At 47.3% G+C, this 23,266-nt stretch overlaps 1 protein-coding gene across 4 annotated transcripts in view; it reads left to right on the top strand.

The window, feature by feature from the left end:
- Positions 1-23,266, top strand: part of ZBTB16 (zinc finger and BTB domain containing 16) — a 182,929-nt gene that overhangs the window by 114,848 nt on the left and 44,815 nt on the right. For all 4 annotated transcript variants that reach the window (XM_084781353.1, XM_084781354.1, XM_084781355.1 and 1 more), the window contains exon 4: positions 3,026-3,112. In XM_084781353.1, the coding sequence (XP_084637479.1) occupies positions 3,026-3,112 (87 nt within the window). The remainder of the gene's footprint in view (positions 1-3,025; positions 3,113-23,266) is intronic.

Genomic DNA, 23,266 nt, shown 5'->3' with positions numbered 1-23,266 from the left:
CTCCCTACAGCCCCATTGACGGCTGTTTCTAAGACCCTCTCTGCGCCACATCCCTTTGAAGCTCACAGCACTATTGGGTTCCTAAGTTGATTACAGCTACAGGCTCCAAAGCAATGGTCCGAGCCCACGAGGTGCCTGCCCCTCCCAGTCTCCATCAGGGAGCTGTGAGAACAGATAGAACCAAAGAGAATCAGATCCCTCGCAAATCCACCGAAAATCATTGATGGTTAATGATTCAGGCTCACGGGAAGTTGCTCATTGTGAGGGAGCGGGGACTCCATCCAGCCCCAGCTTTCCCCATCCTGACCCTCTGTGTGCTTTTTTGAAGCATTTCCCGTGTGCTCCCTCCCCCAGAACATAGATGAAAGTGGTCTTAGCTGTCACCTCTGAACACACAGACGCAGCCTTGCCATCGTCCCCATAGAAATTTTCTTGGCTTCATTTTCAAAGCTCTGTAAGCCATGGGCCAGGTGCTTGGCCTGAGGAGATCCCGTGGCTCTTGGGGACACCCAGAGGTTGTGGAAGGCCTCCTCCTGCCCCCAGGTAAAACTCAGCCCCAGTCACCTGAGGCAGAGGACTATAATTATTTTGAAGTCTCTTCAGGAAAAGCAATTTCATATCTGCCCTGGAGTGTTTTCAGTCCTCTTTATTTAGTCAACTCTTGTGCTGAACACAGATTAGAGTATGCGTAGCCTGTTTGCTACTGGAGATACAGGTGCCAGTGAGGCTGAGATCGTGGTTGCTTGTCAGCCCTTGTCCTCGGCCTTGACTAGAACTGCTCTTTGGTGTCTAAGTCTTTGTGTTTTGATTCTTACCCCTTAAGGCACAGGTTTTCAAACTTACTCTTTTGACACAAAGTCTTTCTTTGTAGCCCAGGCTGACCTGGGATTCACCATGTAGCCCAGGCTGACCTGGGACTCACCCATGTGGCCCAGGCTGACCTGGGACTCACCATGTAGCCCAGGCTGACCTGGGATTCACCATGTAGCCCAGGGTGACCTGGGACTCACCCATGTGGCCCAGGCTGACCTGGGACTCACCATGTGGCCCAGGCTGGTTTTATGATCCCTCTGTTTCATTTTCCTGAGTGCTGGATTTACAAATACGCATGCACAACCATGTCTATCCTCAGCTGGGGGAAAAAAAAGTACTGGAACAATTTTTTTCCAAATGCAGTTTGACGTGAAACACTGATACATAAAGTGGGCGACTGGATTTGGTTTTGTTGCATTGTTGGAAGGGAGTGGGGAGCTCGCCTCGTTATCCATAAGGCTTATTTCCGGTTGCAAGCCCGAGGAAGCTGAAGATAAGGAGGATTAAGAGTTCTGAGATCAGGCTGCTGAGATGTGCATCTGTGTCTGCCCTCTGTTCTGTGTGACAGCTGGCACATTCTTAACCTCTCTGAGCTCGAAGGCTGTTCATCCTCAAAGCAGGGGGCAGTAGCGGTGCACACTCCAGATGTAATTGTTAGGCCTTGATGAAGTAATGCATGTTCAGCATTTAGCATGGTGCCAGGTATCTTGCAAATCCGTGGGAAATCCTACGTGGATTGAACATAGCCGGAGGGCCTGCAAATGTGCATAAAAACTGTCTGGCTCGTACAAGGTATTACTAAGACCCTTGGACACACGTAAGGAAGAGCTCGGACACAATGAACCGTACAGAGAAGATGGCAAAGGGCAGAGCAGTGACGGCTGGAGGTCATGCCCATGGTCCGTGGTCGTGTACATGAAATGGCATAAAATAAACAGGAGTGTGACTAGTACAGAGACGCGAGGAGAGTCAGGCACCACCTAAAGATGGTGCTAAGGGACAGTCTGGCTTGCTGGGTCAGGGTATGGAAGACCCTGAGGTAAAATGAAGGAATCAAGAAGTAGTACAAATGGCAAATCTCTTACATAAAGAAGTGTGAGGAAATGATACGGCCTTCAAGGGAGGATCAGGCCATATAAACCCAACCTTGAGTCTTCCAGTGTTTCAGGACTGATAGAGGATAGGGGAGGAGTAAACCCACATGGTGGAGTGGTGTCTATTGAAGACGTTTAGATGGGAAAGCACTGAGACTTGAGAAGGGGGATCCTTCGATGAGCTGTAGGAAACTGCCGAGCCAATAGTGTGATGTTTCATAGCGACATGGCGACACCGTTGCTTTGAGCTATCCAAGTACCGCTCTTGCTGGCCCTGAGAATACGGATGGAGTTTAGGTTGCCATAGTCTCCCACCCTGAGTGAGGCAGATATAGGCTGAAGACAAGATGATAATGGTTTCTCAGGGAGTCGGGCTCTCAGGGTGTCACGGCACAGAAAGCTGAGTCACAGTCACCATGCCCAGTTGTGAAGGCGCAGGTATCACAGCAGGGGCCTCGCGGATGACTAGGGATTGAGCATCTAAGGGACGCAGAGAGGCAGAAAGGTGTGGAAGAATGGGCAGTAAGGAGGAGGACCACAGCCCCTTCCTTCAGGGAGTCACCGCAGCTCATTCTGGCTAGAGGAGAATGAGGTGAGAAATGAAGCAGGAAAGAATACGGCAGCAAGATCTGGGTGCATCCTAGGAAGGACTTTAGAGCTAATATCCGAAGTACTGGGAAATTTTGCAGGGGTCAGATTCAACTGGTAGTTTGGGGGTTCACCAGTGAGTTAAATTTGCACAGACTTGAGTCAGCGGGTATGTAGATATAAGAGGCATATACTTTTTCATGAATTACAAGGCAACGTCACATGTCTCTCCGTGTTGGTGTCTGGTTTGCTCCTATCTAGCCATCCAACAGAGCTGGCCTTTCCTCTTCATGGGGCTTCTTAGCTAGACTCTGCCTTAGTTTGTCTTACTTGTGCTGGCTTTGTTGCTTCTCCTCTGGGAGGCCTGGTTGGGTGCTCACCTGTCCAAGGCAGATCTGGGCTAGCTACTGGGGCTATGGATTAGCTCCAACTCAGAACCTTCACAGGTTTCCCCGCTGCTCCCCTAGTACCTAGGACACGCCCCACCCTCTGGACGGTGGTTCTAAATGTTAACCGTTTGTTTCTTTCAGCGGGTGCCAAAGCCTTTGTGTGTGATCAGTGTGGTGCCCAGTTCTCAAAGGAGGATGCCCTGGAGACACACAGACAGACCCATACTGGTGAGTGTCCCTGTCTCTAGTCCCCCAGACTAGCCAGTATTAAAGTACGAAGGAGGTCAGGGGATTGGGTGACATCCTCTTCCTGGGAAAAATGGTATCATCATGTCCAAGGTCTTTGTGGACAGGAATGGGCTTGTATAGACGCCTGTCCATGGGGCTGGACAAGCATTACAGACAGGACAGTTCCCCCCCACACACACACCCCCACCCCCACCGTGAAAACAGCTATTCTGAGTTAGGCCAAGACTCTGTAAAAAGCTGCTGAGCTCTCATCTTCCTGAGGTGTCTTGCAAGCTCTTGCTGGGGGCCTAAGGAATCTTCTGTGGTGTTGCCTAAATTCCCATAGTTAATGGCAGGAAACCTCTTTACACTCTCTCCGGTGATGTCCAGAAGCCCTGGTGTAGCCACAGCGACTGATCCTCCCTCTGTAACCGGTTGAGTCATCGTCTATAACACATCCATCCAGACACAGGGCTGAAGAGTGTTAACAGACAGAGGTAGAGCTCTTTGGGATACAATGGTGCTGATTGCACAGTGTCAGCACCATTTTGTCACCATGATTGACAGCCCTGTTGCCATCATGGCCAAAATTCACACTGGTTGGTTGCTCATGGCATGCCATGGTCTCTCTTGGCTAGCCTTTCAGGGACCCTGTAAACTAACAGGGAGGCTACTCTTAAGTCAAAAAAAAAGAAGAAGAAGAAGAAGAGGAGGAGGAGGAGGAGGAGGAGGAGGAGGAGGAGGAGGAGGAGGAGTCCTAAAAGAGGGCAGGGGCTTGCTTAAGTAAGGAGCAGGAGTAAGCATGATGGTTAGGAGGTTGGAGTGCCTATGGCAGTTCCTAAATGGAACCGTGGACTAATTATTTAGCCTCTTTTTACGTGGGTTTCCTCATCCAATAGGAAAATGGAGCAGTGACAGTATGGATCCCCCCTACAAACAGGGCTTTGTGAGGAATAAACAAAATATTTTACCTAAAGTGCTTTGTAGAGTATTTGGTTCATAGTAAGAATTTAATAGCCAGTAGTTGATTGATACAATGTAAAAATATTTATTGGGTCCCCTCAGTGTGTCCAGGCTGGTGGAGGAATTTAGGATATGGTAGCATCCAAGACACACAATTCTGACTCTCATGGGACTGAGGTTGCTGCTGGGACATACAATGAAAAGTTAAAGTGACTGCTGCCAAGAAAAAAGAAAGCAGATGCGTGGGAGAAAATGAGAGGAAGAAATGTGGTATTTTGGATAAAATGGTTAGGGAAGAAGGCGTCTTTGAGAAGGTGACATCTGAGCAGAAGCCTGCAGTGAGGGGTGAGCTGCTCAGATTCCCCGGGAGGAGTGCCTGGGTAGTGGCACCTGCACTTGGAAAGGTCTCAAGGTCAGGTAGGGCCTCATAAGTTCAGAAGAGCAGTGTGCAGAGCAGAGAGCAGAAATGGCCAGTGAGCATGGAAACTAGGCAGGTCTCTCAGTCCTGGATTCTGAGCTTTAGTCTGTGTTTGCTAAGCATTCTTCTGAGGGGCGTGTTAGTTCCTTGTTTTACAGCTGTGACGAAGTACTTGACACAAGCAGCACAGTGGTGGAAGTGGTGATTTTTGGCTCACTGAGCTTACAAGTCAGCCATGTCCCTCCTCAGGTAAACCTCGTTGGCAACAGCTTCTCAGACAGGCCCCGAGGTGTGTCTCCCAAGTGGTTGCAAACCAGGTCGTGTTGACACTGAAGATTAACTATCACAAGGAGAGGGACACTATTTGCAAATGGCTTGCGAAATTTATAGCTAGGAAATATAAAGAGCTCTTACGAGCCGAAAATACAATACAGATAGCTAGAAAACAAACAAGTAAAGGAAATGCCACACAACTCCAAAGATAGACATAGCTAGAGAACACATAAAACGATGTTCCGTGCCATTAGCCATCAGGCAGATGCAGATCACGCCGCAACGAGATACCACTCAGTCCATCAGGATGTGGCTCTCCAAGGAGACAGATAGTGGCAAGCGTTGCTGAGGACACAGAGAAACCAAAAGCCTCACATGTTACCGACGGGAGGGTAGAGGGAGGCACAGCCACATTGGAGAACCACCTGGAAGCTCTTAAGAGGTTTAAACATAGAACCACCAGATTACACAGCAGTTTTGCTCCTTCCTGTCTACTGAAAGAGATGAAACTGCGTTGTCCATGCAGAATCGTGAATGTGAGCATCCACAGCACTGGTCAGGTGGAACAACCCACTGTCAGTTAACAAAGAAGCAAAAGACTAGGTGGACACGGTCATTGAGTTCAGTTTAGCTGTAAGAAGGGTTGAAGTGTTGAGACATGCTACAGCATGGCTGAACCTTAAAAGCATTCCCTGAAAGAAGCCAGACATGAAAGTCCATGTATTATATGGCCCCGCGCTCACGTGTAATGCCCAGAATGGGCAAATCTGTCCAGACCGGGAGTACATTAGTAGGGGCCGTAGACTGCAGATGTCAGGAGTGAATGGGGATTGACTGCTAAGGGATCCAGTGTTTCTTTCGGGGGAGACAAAACATGTTCTAGAGTTGTCTGGGGTGATGATTATGCAGTATATTAAAATCCATTAAACTGTATACTTTAAAAGTGTAGATATGCTGCATGCTGTGTGTTTTGGAGCTTTTAGAGATGGGCGAAAGTGTACGTGCGTGCATTTGCAATCTGTCTTTGTCAGGAAGACTAACTGGTAGGCCACATATGCCACCTCCTGTATTTTCATAGATAAATACAGATATAGCAATGTAAGAAAAGACACACACGCACGCACACACGCACGCACGCACGCATAGAGAAGGGAGGGGCAATAGTCCATTAAGGAGCCTTGGAGAGGGGGAACTCTGGAGAGGAACTCCCAGGCCTCGTGCTTGCTCTAAATGTGCTCTACCACTGAGTGACATTCCCATGCTCCACTGGGGCATTTTGAGTGCTAGTGATTTGGCTTGATTTGTGTGTGTGGAAGAGCACTGTGGAACTTGCCTTGGGAGTTGACCAAAGAGAAATGTCCCAGCTGTTAGTTTCTGTGTGGGGCACCACTCCGGCAACCCCTTAGAAGACCTGAGTGTTCTGAGGGTTGGTTGGGCCCAGCTGAATGGTTTTCACTTGGACTCTCTTATGGCTGCCACTGGGCGATGGTTGGGGCTGGCACCCTCTAAATGGTCCTCTGGGGTGTGTGTCACGGTGACTTCTCTGCTTACACATCTGACTTAGGACTCATCTGGCTTGGCCTGTCAGCAGCAGAGCAGCTTTTGTCTGTTTCTACTGAAGACTTAAAACCTCAGGCTACGGGAGTCATGAAGCGCTGATAGCAGCCCCATTCCTGCTGGGAACACAACTAGAAACATACAGTCTTACTTCTGTTCTATTTTACTGTTTAATATTGTCACAGGTCAGCCCCACATTTAAAGGAGTACAAGCCTAGATTTCCCTCCTAGTGAGAACTTACAGAGAAAGAAATTAGTGGCAGCCATCTTGGAGACAAGCAACTACAGTGTCTGGAGGGGACAAAGGAAGATTAGGTTGGATTCTGGTGTTTGTTTTTTTTTTTTTGAGGCAGGGTTTCTCTGTGTAGCCTTGGCTGTGCTAGAGTTTGTTTTATAGACCATGCCAGACTCAAAATCACAGAGATACACCTGCCTCTGCCTCTGTGAGTGCTGAGATTACAGGTGTGCACCACCACTCCTGGCTTCTGGTGCCATTTTCTTATTGCTAGACCATGCAGACTCAGGAATCCCATTCCAGGAATTCTGACCTAGGGTAGCTGGGGGGGATTTTGAGGCAGCTTTGTCATGTAGCTTCGCTCTGTCCAACTGGACTAAGTTCACAGCAGTAGGAAGCAAGCGTCCTTCTAAACCAGAGGCTGGGCAAGCAGAGTGCCGAGGCCAAGCATCAGGTTGCTTCCTCTTAGACAGGCCCAGGCGCTCACTGACTATCGCCTGTGTCTTAGGCGCGTGCTTGGAGGGAGTAACAGCACGGCCATGTTCCAAGAACACTGAGGAGCTAAGGGTGGTCTTGTGAACCTTGCTTTCTCTCAGCCAGCAGAGAGATGCTCCATCTAAGAGAAACCAGCTCTCCAGTGTCTTCTGTGATGGCTACTCAGTAGACCACTTGTGACTTTCTAGGTAAAGACTGAGAAAACTAAGCTCAGGCAAAGACAAAGAGTAGGGAAACTGGGATGAAAGGCCAAGGTAGCTGCAGGGTGGAGGCTATGGGCAAACTACCCCAGAAGCTAAGAACATCAGCTACCTACTAGTACCGAGCAGGCACTCAGTGAGGAGGCTGTGTCACTCCCGAGCCTCTCCCTTATGTGTGGCAAGGCTCCTTTATCTGTACGAATACTACTTCCTGCCAAACTCTGTTGTACCCCTTGGGCTTCCCTTAATGTCAGTAAAAGAACATGCAAACTCTATTCACCGTCCCTGTTTTAGAAAGAAGGCCTCAGGAGCCAGAGTTGGGCTCAGCTGGCAGAGTTCCCACCCAACACTACGTACACAGAGCATGGTGGTGCATGCTGGTAGTCCCGTCATCTCTGGAGGTAGAAGCAGGTGGATCAGAAGTTCATTTTCACCTGTATACTGAATTTGAGGCCAGCTTGGGAAACATGAGCTCCCCGCCCCCCACCACACACACACACACACACACACACACACACACACACACACACACACACACACAGGGACCCAAGAGAGGGGTTCTAAAGGAATAGCAAAAATAATACTGCCTAGGTATAGTAATGCACACCTTTAATCCCAGCACTTGGGAGGCAGAGGTAGATGGATCTCTGTGAGTTCAAGGCCAACCTGGTTTACATAGTAAGCTTTAGGACATAGACAGACCCTAACTCAACAAACAAACAAACAAACAAACAAAACAAAAGGAAGCAAGAAAGAAAATAAAATAAAAGAATACTGGAGACAGACTAGCCAAGTGAGGTGGCCGGTGCCACCAGAGAGCTAACAGGAGGACAGAGAAGCCATCTGAGAGGGGAAGGATTGGTGCCCCTCCCCCCTGGGGAGCCTTGACAGCTGCTCACATCACTTGATACTTTAGCTACATCTGTTTATAAATAGCCTCAGCTGACCAATTTTACAGACCAGAAGATGGAGGCCTAGAAGGAACCCAGCAGGACCCACAGAGCCGAAACCTGACCCAACTTCAACTTCAGTAGCCTTCCCGTAGCTCCTCAGCTGCCTGCGTGGACACGCCTCCCTGTGAGCCTGTGGGCTGAACGGCGTCAGGGAGAGCCTGTGCTGTCCTTTACCTCATGGCCCTGTCCTGGCGCTCCTCATGACCCAGTTAACTAAGAATTCCTAACACTCTTGATGCTCACAGTTTCATCTTGGGGTAGGATATAATTTCCCTGATTCGGACCGGCCCAGGCATTCCCTGTTTACGGGCCCTACATGGGGACGGATGCTAACACCAGATACTACATAGGATGCAAGACACAGTGTCTTGAAGATTATTACTGAGCCCCAGAACTGAGTGTAGTAGAAAGTAGCAGCAGATCCAGCGTAAGCTAAGCAGATGGTACCGTCACCTCTCCCCCTTTTGACTCCTCTTAGCCTGGATTTCTATCCCGGTGCATATGACACCTCTCCCAACGCTCCCCACCCCCACCCTGTTCTCCATGGGCTCAGCTGGCGCTTCAGGGAGGCCATCCTTATGGCAGGGCTGGGCTCCGGCTTTGTTGTCACATTCTGGTTTTCTGTTTGGGTACAGCAAAGACTTTGAGGAGATAAACAGAGATCATTTTACACCTTTTATATTATGACAGATACATACTGCAAAACACTGCTGCTTCCAAAATGTTTGGGTTGCAGAGCAGCGAGGAATTAACCGCTAGGCAGCTCCCTGAGAGGCTCATTCTTCATTTACACATCAGAAGTTTTTTTTTTCTTTTTTCTTTTTTTACCCTGTTCAGTCAAACCAGAGTGAGAAAACACATGCATGTATATGCATTTTCGTATGCAAAACCAAGGCATCTCTTGGGTTCAGTAACAGGACCATCTTAAATTAATAAGTAGTTCTTTAAGCCCAGATAAACTGATAAATACCATTAATGGCTTAATTTATACTCTGGGTTTGAAATTTGACACACGGACACTATCTTGGCTCAGGAAACACAAGTGGTTTTGTGCCCGAGGTTTTAATGACCGATCAGTAATATAAATTGCTACATCACTGAGCAGAAATAGCCTCTCCTTGTCATTTGATCTGGAAACTTCTCCGGCCAGGCAGCAGTTAATAAATTTAAAAATAATTACCCTCTTTATTCAAAGCCAAACTAATTAGGAGTGGGTTTTACAAATCATAACGTTGTTCAAGGCACTGTTCATGCCCTCTTGAGACTTGAACAGGCCTGGGGGCAACAGACAATACTGGATGGTTGTAATAAGAGGGCAGAGGAGCTGTCTCGGCTACTGGGCTTAAGGGGAGTGGCTGGGACAGTCTTATGTTCCAAGGAGAAGGCAGCAGGAAAGTGAGGCGCCCATGAAGCTTGCCACGTGGGAACCTTTATTCTGGGCATCCATATGGAACTCTGGGCAGTTGCCTACTGTGGTGTGTACATGGGAGAGTCGGGGTCAAGGCCAGTCTGTGTGGGAGCCAGACTGAGAGTCAGAGAGTTCAAGACACAGGAGTGAGCACAGGTACACATGCTTATGACCATTAAGGGAGAATCAACATACAGAGGCAGAGGGATGGGTGGGATAGCCTCGGAAAAGAGTTGCTTTCTTGGCAAGTGTGGGTCTTAATGGAGTGGCTTAGGTTTAGGTAGCACGATATACAAGAAAGGGACTCCGAGATACGTGCAGCCTTAAGTCTTAAGTGTAGAGCCCGGGGTACCAGTGCATGGTGGGCCCAGGACTTGGGTCTGGTGTCACACAGTCTTACCTTTTTGTCATTTATAAATTTTTTCTATCATGGTTGGACTGTTGAACTTCTTTAAGTCAGAGTTCGCTCAGCATAGTATCAAGACCCATATGAGAAAAGTAATGATAGAACCTCCCAGTCTCTTTTGCCTTAAAATAGGAAGAGTCCTTTGAGCAAGTGTCTTCCACTGCCCACTCTTTAAGTGCAATTCAGAGGAATAAGAGCACAACAGGCCTATACTTCAAACACATTCATGTGGCAGATATGGCAGATAAGAAGAATGCAGGGCCTGGAATGTCCAAAGGTGCCATTGCCCTGTCACATATAAACGAGACTGACCCAATGCAGAACTAGGCACAGGATTAAGCAGGTGCTCCAGCCTTAAGCAGTACCAGGCATGTCCCCTACAACATCTTAGGGGAGGCCAAAGTAATGCCTTGGAGGACTCAGGAGATGAGAGTTTCCCAGTAGGATCTCATGTCTGCCATCATCACATCCCTAGAGTTCTGAATCTCCAACCTTCTCATAGACTTTCTACCTCATCCTACCCATTTCCCAGAAAGACAGAAACAGACAGACAAAAGACGACTAAGGTCCTTATAATTCCTGGGTTTTGCGCCCCTGGGTACAGGGAACTAGGTTGAACTGGACTATGAACTTGACCCTGAGAAGTTAAAGCCTTGTCTCCTGCCGCAGCCTGTTCCAGAAGGTACTCTAAGCTGACAGTCTTGTTTTCTGTCAGACGGAAGAGGCTGTTCCTTCATTCGCTAACTCTCTTGGCTTTTGGAGTGTTAGACCTAGGGTGCACCAGGTGCTTTGTGGATGTTGTAATTCATAAGGGTGAATACAACTTGGCTCCTACCTTCCTGAAGGCCACACGTTTGAAAGACACGAACAAGAAAGTTGCACTTGCTTTTAGGAGTGGACAGTTGAAGAGCTGGCCTTCATGAGTATTTAGCAGTTTTGACTGCGTTAACTCTTCACGACTAAGGCAGGCATTATTTCTCTCTCATCTGTGGTAGAGAACACTGAGATCTAGGGAAACCCTTTTTTAAGTGTTATCTTCTCTTCCTGTGTCCCTTGGGTATTGAATCTGATACGCAAACCAGAGGCTTAAAGCCGATGCTTGGAAAAGGTAGTCAGTTAAGAGGGGGAAAATAAAATAAAACAAAACAACCCCCCCAAAACCCAACAACAACAAACATGATTTCATTTTCAGCCCAAGCTTCTCTCCTCTCTGACTACAAAATAAGGACTTTCTTTGACTGGCCTAGAAAAAGAAAATGTTTAGTTTCCCCATTGCCATATGACAGGGGAAGCCACTCAACCATACTGAGTGTTTAGACACTGCTTTTCATAGACTTACAACTGGCTTCAAGCTGGTCTCTCAATCCAGAAGCTGTGGACACACCCAGCAGTGAGGGGTGTTCTGTGGACTCCGCCTTTCCCTTCCAACAGGGAGTGGGCAGTGGAGGACACTTGTTCAGAGGATCTTCCTGTTTTAGGCAAAAGGAGACTAGAAGGTTGTCACTTGCTTTTCTCATTGTTGTGACCACAAAAATTACCTAACAAGAAGCACCTTAATGACAGATGGCCGGTTCTGGCTCACAGTCTAAAGGCAGACAGTCCATAGCAGTGAAGGCGTGGCAGCAGGTAGCTTCATGGTGCCTGGAATGTGCAGCTGGGACTCGTAACTTCCTGACATCTGTGTGAAATAGGAAATGTGGGAAAGAGTTATTCACCTGTTTTTTACCACCCTCCTTTCCCCCCCTAATTGGAGACTCCAACCTAGAGGATGTTACACCCCCACACTCAGGGTGGATCTTTCTTCTTCAATTGGTCCTCTCTAGAAATGCCATCAAAGACATATCCAGAGGGGTGTTTCCAAGTCCATTCAAGATCACAATCGAGATTAGCCCTCCCAGAACAGCTGTTTGACTCCTTGGGCAGTGCAAACTGTTGTCTTCAGCTTTGGTGTTTGCGTCCTCCCTCTCCTGGCCCGCGTCTCACGTTTGATATGTCAGTGACACCTAAAAAAAAAAGAGTGAGACATGCCCTTGGCTCTGATCTTCGGTTGGAAAAGGGAGCCCTTGTTTTAAGGGTTCCTCATGGAGGCTGGCTGTGGGAGAAATGCAGGAGTAAGTAGCAGGTAGAGTCAAAGGTTTAAAGGGTAAACACCAGCAAGATCACTGAGAGCCAGCCATGTCCATCTGCTGACCTGGGCATGGCTAGAAGGGCATGTTGGACACATAGAGGCCATCTCAGGGTGATGAGACCCAGATTTCAGGTACTGTCACCATCTCCCGAGGCCCAACCTCGGAGGAAACAGGAGCGAGAAGAACACGCAGATGACTAGAAATAACCTTGATCTCCATGATACGTGACATAAATTTAAAAAAAAAGGAAGACAGGGCTTCAGGCCTCTGCCCAAGGTGGAAGGTAGGAGGGAGGTCAGGACAGTGAGTCATCAGACGGACAGGCAGACTCCATGCTAGTTGGCAGGATCTCACCATTGAAAGCATAATAGCATTTGACTTTTATAAATATCAGAGGTGATTCGTATAGCGTTTCACATGGTGTGCCAAGGAATTTAACACGAGGAAGCTCAAACCCCAGAATGGCCACAGAACGTCATAGGCACTTGGGGAGGGAGGGTCATGTGCTGCTGTTTGTACAGTCAGTGCCCCAGCATAGATTTACTCTTGACCTAATTTCATGCTGTTACTATAAAGGCATGCTTGATGCCTAATATAGACTTTTATTTTCCAAGCACAGATCTCGCAGTTCTGCGGAAGCTGCCTGCTGTAGAGTAGGGAGGGGGACCCAGCTGTCACTTGCTGCTCTATACAAACTGCCTTCTCTCTCCCCCCCACCCCCACCCCCGACTGCTCCCAGGATCCCTCCAGCCATCTTTGGGAGGTGCTCCCTCAGTGCTGATTTTTAAACTGGCATTAATGATGGGTTTTTTGTTTTTGTTTTGTTTTGTTTAGAGCAGTTTTAGGCTTGAAGCAAAATTGCCTGAAAGGAATAGAGACTTCCAAGGAAGCCCTTGTCCTCACACACGCGCAGTCTTCACTAGGGTCAGTGCCCTGCAGTGCCATGGCTCATTTGTCCCCTCAGTGAGCCTCCATGTGCTAAGCATGTCATTCTATGTCCCATAGCTGACATTCAGTTCCGTCTTGGTGTGGGTCATGTCGTAGGCTTAGAGCACTGTGTATGTAATGACACACAGCCACCATATGAAGCAGTTCCACTGCCTTGGAAATGCTTCTGTTTCCTCTTTCATCTCCCCAGTACTTTGAAGAGTTAGTTTATTTTACATTATGTATATGTGGGTGTTCTGTGGGGTGACGGGGGTACTTATGAGTGCACGTGCCTGAGGAAGCCAGAATATATGTCAGATCGCCTGGAGCTGGAGTAAAAGGCAGATGAGGGTTCTGGGAACTGAACTTGGGTCTGCTGCAAGAGCAGCACATGTTCCTAGCTGCTTTGCCAACTTTCTAGCCCTGCCCCCGATATATTTTATATTTTATATTTTTTTTCTTGTAAAAAGATTGCTTTTTGTACATGTGCCACTGGAGGTTGAAGCTGTGGCCTTGAGCATGCTAAGAGAGTGCTCGGCCACTGAGCTGTATTCCCAGACCTTGGTACCGGGAAGTCACATGGTCAGGGCTGTGCAGCAAATGCGTGTACCTCACAAGCCACCTTAACAGCCTCAGTTTTTCTTTTTCTCTTTGCTTTTTCCCCTCTCTTCCTTTGTTCCTTTCCTCATTTACCCCACCCTGGCATCAGACTCCGAGTTGAGGCTGGCCTTCACTTTCTGTCCTGCTTCCAAGTGCTAGCATTGAAGGCATTCATCTCCACACTCGGATCCCCACACTGTTCCTGTGAATCATTCCTGCCTTGGGCCATGTTTGAGCAAATCAGTGGTGTTTGATTGTCTGGGCATGGGTAAAAAAAAAAAAAAAAGACTTGACCCAAGACAGGTTCGAGAAGAAAGCTTCTTGAGTTGTCACCTTGAAACATCCACTTCATGCCAGGTGTTCTGCTGGGGTCCTGGGGTAGGGGAGCAGCAGTGGGCAGGACCCACATGGGCCTCACTGTCCCTCCCCTCCTACCATGGCAAAAAAAATGATGTTGGATACTACTGTTAACATAGGGCGAGGCAGTGTGGTACTTGAAAGGGACAATGACTTAGGAGAAAGGAGAAGACGGTTTTCATCCTATTTCAGCTACAAGTATGCTTTAATGACACAGGGGGTTAGGGGCGGGTGTGGAAATGCTTTGTTTCTTTGACACTCACATGTGTAGTGTGGGAACAGAGCCTAAGAGCTGATCTTGTATTGATAGTGTGACTTTCTCTCAGCCTGTCTTCATATTTGATGACTATGTTTAAGATACGTAGGTGTAGTCCAGTTTGTAGAGTGTGTGTCTGGCATGTACCAAGCCCCGGCTTTAGGCCCCAACATTGCATACATTGTACATGGTAGTGTATGTCTGTAATCCCAGCACTCAGATAATGCAAGCAGAAAGATCAGAAGTTCAAGGTCACCTTCACAGATAACGGTGAGTTTGGGACAAGCCTGGGATGGAGATGTATGTATGTATGTATGTATGTATGTATGTATGTATGTATGTATATTCTCCATGTTAGTAGATGCCTGTTGTAAGCACTACAACAATATCTGGGAAATGCCCATAGCTGAAGACGACTAGAGAACAGCATGTGCCTTAGCAGTGCTGGCTGCTTCTGCTTTGAGATATGTAGCTTCTTTCCCTCAGCTGAAGACAGAATTTCCTTTGCTTTATTTCCAAGCGTGCTTCATAGCTTTGCATTAAATACATACTGTGTCTGCATGGGAGACTAAGACGAAGACGTTCTGCCACATAAAAACTGCAGAAGTGGAGGAAAAGCGAAGGGTTTGCCACTCTCTGGGGTTTAGGTAGACTTCCGCACATGTGACTGACTGATGGGGGCGATCACGGGTCCCAAGAAGCCTAAATGATAGTGGTAGAGCCGGATGCAGGTGGATAAAACTGTCTTGGAGACTTCCCGTGTTCTTCTTCTTGCCCCATTCAGACTGCTCACCATCAGAGTCCCTGCAGCCAGCCTTACCCCCTCACACTTCTCCTCTGTCCTTCCTGCTGCCACTTGGTGCTCTGTTCCTTCCTTTCTGACACCCTCCCTTCTCCCCAGTGTCACCCCTGCTGCCTACTGACAGAAAGGAGTTAATAAAAACCTATGTGTAACTGAAACTTGAAAAGCCATAAATCGCCTTGTTTTTTTTTTTTTTCTAGAATGTTGGTAGCATTTTGATTTAATAGTTGGACAAACACAAGGGCCTATTTTATTCAGAGTTTACAGGCCTCAAGGCTGTTATTCCTCCAAATTTAATAGCATCGAAATTGCAGGGTTCGCTATAATTTGCCTATCGCTCGCTGCTCCGCCATTGATGTTTATTGTCAGCGGGATGGAATCTCAATCCGACTCACTTAGATAACATGTCTGTTAAACATTTAGATAATTGTACAATCATTAACTTGTCACATTATTTTAGAGATTCAAAACAGAGGCAGGGTAAGTAGAGGTACCAAGGGGAGTAGAGGTGGTGGTGGGGGAAGAGGGAACCCCTTTGGAGTTAGATAACCGGAGATGAGAGAATTGATTGCACGCGCTGCTGTCTCACCCAAGGTGTCTGAATTATGGGGGTGTATGCTGCAGAGAGAGGCCTATGGGGTCTTTTTCCCCTTCGAGCCACCTTCTTAACCACACTACCATGGTAATCAAGCTGCTGTTTGCTGACCTGTGGGACAGAGTGGCAGGTACTCAGAAACCTTTGATGCTTTATCTCCAACTTTGTCCAGGAAATCGGTTCTGTTTTGTTTTTGCTTTTGTTTTTCAAGACAGGGTCTCTATGAGTAGCCTTGGCTGTCCTGGACTCCCCTTTGTAGACCAGGATGGCCTCAAACTCATAGCGATCTGCTTGCCTCCGCCTCCCTGAGTGTTGGCATTAAAAGCGTGCGCCACCATGGCCGGCTTGTCCAGGAAATCTGAATGTGAGAATATGTGTAACTACTAAGCATTATAAATGGATTAAATGGTTATAAAATCTCTTAACTGAGATACCTGACCTACAATGCTATCTGTGATGTTTTGAAGTTGTTTTTTTTTTAAGGGTATTTTAAAATAAATTTGGATGAGGGCTGAGGATGGCTCAGTCTGTATAGTGCTTGCTGTACACACGTGGGAGAGCCTGAGTTTGGGGATTCTAAGCACTCACATAAAAACCCGGGTTAATATAAACAGAAGCCACCCTATAATAGTCTGTAATGCTCTATTGATATTAACAGGGAACTATTTTAGAAACAGGATTAGAGGGTATTTTACTTTCTGTTTTTCTATGTTTTAGTAATTATTGTGATTAAACATTTGCCACTTAGATAATGCTAAAACCCTGATGCCACCTTATAAATTAGTAAAACTTCATGCTTACATCTCATTCTTCCCAAGGAGGGAGATTTCTAAGAGGATTTGAGACGAGATGAAGGATATTCACTCTCCAGCCACCTTGACAGGTGCCTCAGTTTCCCCACTGTGCAGACAGACAGATGCCCAGAGGAGAACTCAGCAACCTGGCATGGGCCTGTGCTGGTCTCTACAGGTCAGAGGTTTTGGGAACAACCACAGAAATAATAGTAGGGCAGTGATATGGGCATGTACATCTGCCCCTCAGAAATAAGAGGGTGCACTCCTTCTGGGCTGAGAAGGTCCTGGGGCAGGGAAGTTGTGACTGTAAGTCTGTCTGGCTTTAAATAGACTGTCATATCCTGCATCCCCACAGTCTACACTGTGACTGAGGCAAGAACAGCGCCCCCCGTGCCCCCCCCCCCCGTTTCCTGGAACAGCCTGTGTGTAACCAGATAGCATAGAAGAACGGGGGAAATACAAGTTTAAAACAAAACAACTCCCCCCCCACACACATACAGCTTAGTGTTTCCCCAATTGTATTGTAGATAATGCAGGTATTTGGGGGTAAGAGGATAAACAATATAAATATCTTATAGGTTGTAAGCTAAATAATGCATATATTTAGAAAAACAACTTAAATATTTCATATGATGCGGTGTAGACTCCTGTCTAAATGATGACACTGGCTGCTGAGGGTGAGGGTTCTGTGGAGGCCAGAGTGGAGAACAGCAAGGATGCCATAAAAGAACGAGAGGCTGAAACTTGGCAAAAGATAGCCAACTATTACTAGCCCGGAACCCAAGTAGGGAGTTTTGAATTTTTTCTTCATCTGTGTCTTAACCATCTAATACCATTAGTTTCTGACATAACCATGGGAGAACTTATTTTTTTAAGATTCATTTGTGTGTGTGTGTGTGTGTGTGTGTGTGTGTGTGTGTGTGTGTGTGTGTAATTTATTTTCTAAGGTTTATTTGTGTGTGTCTTTGCTGTGTGCCTATGGAAGCCAAATGAGACTACCTGAGCTGCTGGACCTGGGGTTATAGGAAGCTGTGAGCTCCTGACCTGGGGACCGGAAGCAGGCTCTAGTCCTCCAGAAGAGCAACAAGTACCCTTAACCTTCCTATCTCTAAGAATTTATTCTCAAAATGCAATTTCAATCAAAAGGAACTGAAGAACACACACCTCCACAAAAACTTACATCAGCGGCAGCCTCATAGTCCAAAGGCGGGAACTAGCCAACTTTTCACCAACTGAGGAGTGGACATTTTGGTATATCCATAAAATAGAATATGATTCACCCATTAAAAAAAAAGGTGTAATACTTGTAAATGCCGTGTGAAAGAGGTCCAAATGAAAGAAAGAACGTAGACAGGAAAGGCTATATTCTGTGAGATTCCATTTATTTGAAATGTGCAGAATAGGCAAGGCCACAGAGAGGCTAGGTTACTGATTGCCAGGGGCCGGAGAGAAGAGGAATAGCTGTGAGTTTTCTTCAAGAGAGGATGAGAACATACTGGAATTAGTGGTGGTGATGGCTTTGGCCTTTGCTGAATGTATGAAAAAAATCATTAATAGGGCAAAAATTTGAGGTGTATGATTTACACTTCAACTAAGGGCAATGTTTTTTTTTAAATGTGTGAATTACATCCAAACTAAAACAAAAGGCATCTTCAAGCATGCCTTAATCCCACATTGTTACTGTATCACCGAAGTCTAGACAGGTAGCACTCTGTATCTAGTGACCCTTAGGAAATACAGGAGAGTGTGGCCATTCTGTCTGGAGACAGCAGTAGGAGAGCAAGATGGCTCAGGGCTGCCTCTTTGCTCTCCTCATTCCTGTATCTTCAGGAATAAGAAGGAAGCTGTGTTTTTGTACTGGTACAACGTTCACAAGGTCAGGAGACCAGGCAGTTGTGTGCTGGCCAGATCTGGAGTGGAAAAGCTACCCCGAATCTGGCATTGGTGTATTCACTTGTCAAGGACAGGACAGGACAGTTATTGGCTCAGTGGCTCCTTTGGAAAATGAACCCCACCACTGATATGTGCTCAATGTGGGAGAAATTAGAAAACACACAGAAACTAAGGGACTATGCCCCCGAGTCTCCCCCCTCCCCGCTTCTTTGTGCCCTTCTTTTAAGTACCAGTAGCGTGGTGAGAGGCAAGGCACACTGTTTTGTAACCAACCGGTGGCTTGGTGGTCATTTTAATGCCCCATTCCTTTTCTTCTGTAAGCCCAGTGTGCCTTACATGGGCAGTGAGGGTCCAGAATCCCTTCCAGATGCTGGTTCTGGACCAGTGGAAGCAGTGGGCAGCAGACCAGGTGATAACCTTTTAGCTGTCTTGGCTTCTGTCAGCAAGATAGAGCCCGGCAGTGCTGTGGCTGCTGCTCGCCGGACCCGTTGCAGGCAGGCTCCGGATGCTGGGTACACATCTCGTCCCCACCTTTAATCTTCCCTGAAGCTGTTTCCTTTGGTTTTCTTCAGCTTTGTAAATGGTCACTGGCCCTGGGCAGGGTTTAGGCAGGTAATTTGTGTCTTCTCCTCACTTAACAAATGACACTGCCTTAAGGCTGGGCCAATGGAGGAAAATCTGAGCATCAATTTGTTTGCCAGGCTAAAATCTGTAGTTAGGTAGCAAAATTAAGGATGGCCATACATACTCAGGACCAGCTGGGGGAAGTTTCATAGAGTTGATGAACTTCAGGCAGGTGATAAGGGGGTGGGGGTGGGGCAGCAAATAGCTTTTGTTCTAGAACGTTTTCTTGTGAGCATTAGGAAAAGGTACCTCACAAGAGGATTGTGGGTTTGGGTCAGACAAAATGTCTCCTGTCCCTACCAGGAGAAGATCCATTACAGATTGGAAATGACTTTGTCTCTAAGAGCCCGTTGTCAGATGGGCTGTGCCTTCCCTTCAGCCAAACAAATATAAAATGTTTCCAGCCTCTGCCTTGATTTTCTATTACTGTTTCACGGGACTCCAGAGAGTTTTAAGATAGCAATTTGATTAAGCTTATAGGGAAGATTCCGTCAGATAACATTCTTTTTCTGCAGGTAGGAAGAATGTGTTCGAGTATTAAGTATGTTTTAAAGGCAATTATCTTTTCCCTATTCATTTTAGTTACAGGAATTGAGAAGGGGGAGACCTTGCATCTGTAAGTTGCCCCTTAGGCCCTCAGAGTCACTGTGACTTCTTTCTGGGGAACACAGCGAAATGCTTTGGACAAATGAGTAAGCACCAAGTGTTTTTGAATTTGAGATGACTCAGAGGTTCGCCACCCCCACCCCCACCCCCACCCCCAGAGAGCTGGTCTTACAGGTGAGGGCTGGGCACTGACCTTGTCTGACTCCCCAACTTACGGAATGATCCTGGGTGTCCAGAGGGGGCTTGGCTGTTACTCAGAAGACATGCCTCATTAAAGGGCATCATGGTTCTACATGCCTGAAATTAGCATGTTTATGTAACTGGCCCAGAATTAGGGGGTGTTTAATGGAGAGATGTCCGAGGTCCTCGGGAGTCTAAAATCTGTGCATTCCTAAATCGTAGGACTGGAGCAAGGGATGCTAGAGAATGTGCCTCTGAGCCTCAGAAATGCTCTGTGATTTTTCCCATGATCACACAGCAAGTCTGACAGATACTCTCTGTGCTTATGACAGAAATCCCTGGTCTTAGAGCATTCCTGCTGTCTCTTAGTATATCGACACCTTTGTACAACCACAAACCCCTGTCCTTTCCTCCCTTTCCTGCAATGGTCAGGGCAGGAAAGTATGTCCTGGAGGGGGGTTGTCTATGTTGGTTAGTTGTTGTTGTTGGTTTTGTTTTGTTTTGTTTTGTTTGTCAATGTGTCACAAAACGAGAATCATTTGGGAAGAGGGTAACTCAATTAAGGCCATCAAATTGGCCTGTGGGCAAACCTGATGGGTGTGGGGGTTTTTTTTGTTTTTGTTTTTTTGATTAGCAATTAATGTGTGTGGGCCGAGTTTACCGTGGGTAAGGCCAATCTTTGGCTGATGGTCCAGAGTTGTATAAGAAAGCAAGCTGAGAAAACCATGAAGAGCAGCAGATGAGTAAAAAAATATTCCTCAAAAGAAAAAGAAAGAAAGGAAGGAAGGAAACATTCCTCCACAGCTTCTGCATCAGCTAGCGCCTTCCAGGTTCTTGCCTTGACTTCCTTCGATGATAGACTGTGACGTGGAAGTGTAAAGCCTTTCTTCCCCAAGTTGTTTCCAATTGTGATGTTGTATACAGCAGTAGAAACTTTAAGGCAGCCTCCGTAGTAATTTTGGAGAATGAGGGTCTTCACAGAGAAGCCTTAAGAGCCTTGAGAGCCTGCAGGGACCCATAACAGGCTTGGCGCTTGATACTGTGCAGCTCCATGAAAGCCACTCTGCCCATTAGCTGTAGTTCTAAGTACTTTGCATTTCTTTGGGAAAGCCTACACACACACACACACACACACACACACACACACACACACACACACACACACACACACACACACACACACCCCTGAAACAATACTCTAGAGAACACACTGAATGTGATGCCTGCTTGAGGGGTTGAGGGTGGCTTTGGTGTTCCCTCCGTTTGCCTGCAGTCCTTCTTGCTATGGCCAGAAACCCATAATTCTTTATGCATCATTCCCCTATGTTACTTCCCCAGTGCACGCTCTATCGTTTACTGGTCTGAAGCTTAACAGGAACCCAGATTAGAGAGTTTACCACCTATACCTCAGCGTGGTACCCTGGCCTGCACAGCGACCCCTGAGTGCCTGCTCCATCTCTGTTAAGAGGCTGGTGGCAGTGGAGGAACAGATGTGAAGTTGGTGGGTGTGTGGCATCACAGGCTGAGTTCCAGATGTAGGCAATGTTGGCATCCGTGATGTATGTGTCCTCTTGCATCCTTGAAGACTTCTGTTCTTCAAAACAGCCTCCCCCTGGTCTTATTCCAAGTACCCATTAGACTCTTGTGAGTGAAGCCAGCAAGATGGCTCAGAAGTTAAAGTGCTTGTCCCACAATCCATTAAAAGGCACACATTATCCACACATGCCTTGCGCACACATTGATGGCTGCTGCTGCTGATCATGATCATTATCATGATAAAAAGAGGAAACATACCAAGCAAGGACTTCCGAGACTCCCAAGTGAAATCAGGAGATCTCCACCTGGAGCCCAGACATTGCTGATCTTCAGAGATGCTTAGGAGATTCTTACATGTCACCAGAGCTCAGAACTCCTGAGAGAGAGAAGATCAGATTTTGTTGTGTGGCCTGGAAAGTATCCCCCACTCCCTTTTAGTCCTGGACCTAATCGCTGGCCACCCTGTAATGCACCTACACGGAATACTTGCTCCTGTTTTTACCCTATGAGTTGATGGTGATGTCTGAACCACTTGACAACATAGCCCTTCTGCTGTCTTATTTCAGGTAGACGCTCGGTAGGGATTTGTTGTGTGGTTAACTAAAGGCTTCCTCATTAGAAGACTCTTGTGTTTGCATTCCGATTTCTACTTCCTTATGGTCAGCTGTAAGGCCTTGGCTAAGTCACTCGACCTTCACAAATCTCAGGGTCTTTAAATGAGACACGGGGACACAAAAGGCAGGGGAGATTGGTCAGGCAGTAAAGGTCTTGCTGTGCCAAGCATGAGGACCTGCATGGGATTCTCAGAACCCAGGTACCATCCAGGGACATCACTGGGGACAGGAGACAGTGACAGGCGGAGTCCTCAGGCTTGATGGACAGCTCCTAGCTGAACGGGTGAATTCTGTAGGACTTTATCTCATAAAACAAGGTGGAGAGCAATTGAGGAGGATACTAGACTGCACATTGACTTCTGACCTCCCCATGTATGTACACATGCACGCATATGTTCCTATACTACACACACAGACACACACACACACACACACACACACACACACACACACAGACACACACACACACACACACACACACACTCACACACAGAGGATATCACACTTGGAGCATATACCCTAAACTTCAAAGAGCGATTTATGTGAGGATCAAAATTACCTTGGAACAAAGTATACTGTTTGTGAGTGATGAAACACCGCTCAGGTTTGGCTCAGGTTTGAAGTGGTGATCATTGCCGTCTCTTCTCGGCATCCACAGGGGCTTTGGCTTCTGTGTGCTCTGTGATGCTAGTGCCCTCCATGTGCCCTCCCATCCCAACCCTCCGGCCCCTTTTTTCCCCCTGTGGCTTGCTTCCTGCACCTGCCATGCTCTGCGCCTGCACACAGGATGAATGCAGTACAAAGGCAAAGCCAACCACTATTATGTTCTGAATGGTGAAGACAGTAATGAGGGGAATGGGCTGAGCCATTCAGGACTGAAGAGCCCAGTGTCAGGTGGTGGGCAGAAGTTAGGAGGAGAGGTTTCCTACGATTGGGACCCTCTGTCGTCTGAATGGGTGCATGAGTCAGACCCCGCATCGTCTGGTAGGTTGAGTTCTAGAAGAACAAGAAGACTGCACACACCTGCAAGCCTTTCCGCCATCAGACATGGTTTGAGTAGCAAGCCCTGACACTTGGCTGGCCTTCCAGGAGCTGGCGAGCATGATCAAAGGCTGGGTCAGAGGTGCCCTCTGGGTGGCTGCACAAGCTGAGTGCAGAAAGAGTGGGCACCCAACCCTGATGGTGCGAGCAGGCAGGGCTGAATTAGCCTATGCTCAAACTGAGGGTTTTTTTCCCTTACCCATTCCCCCCTGCTTTGGGTAAACATATTTTACCGGCCATCTCTTGGGGTGTCGACCTTTGTGTGCGTGCCTGTGTGTGCACGCAGGCTTTC

This window comes from Acomys minous (assembly GCF_964271855.1).
Source record: "Acomys minous genome assembly, chromosome: 5".
Taxonomy (NCBI): Eukaryota; Metazoa; Chordata; class Mammalia; order Rodentia; family Muridae; genus Acomys; species Acomys minous.
The sequence above is the reverse complement of the archived record's forward strand: the minus strand, read 5'-3'. Positions and strand labels throughout refer to the sequence as shown.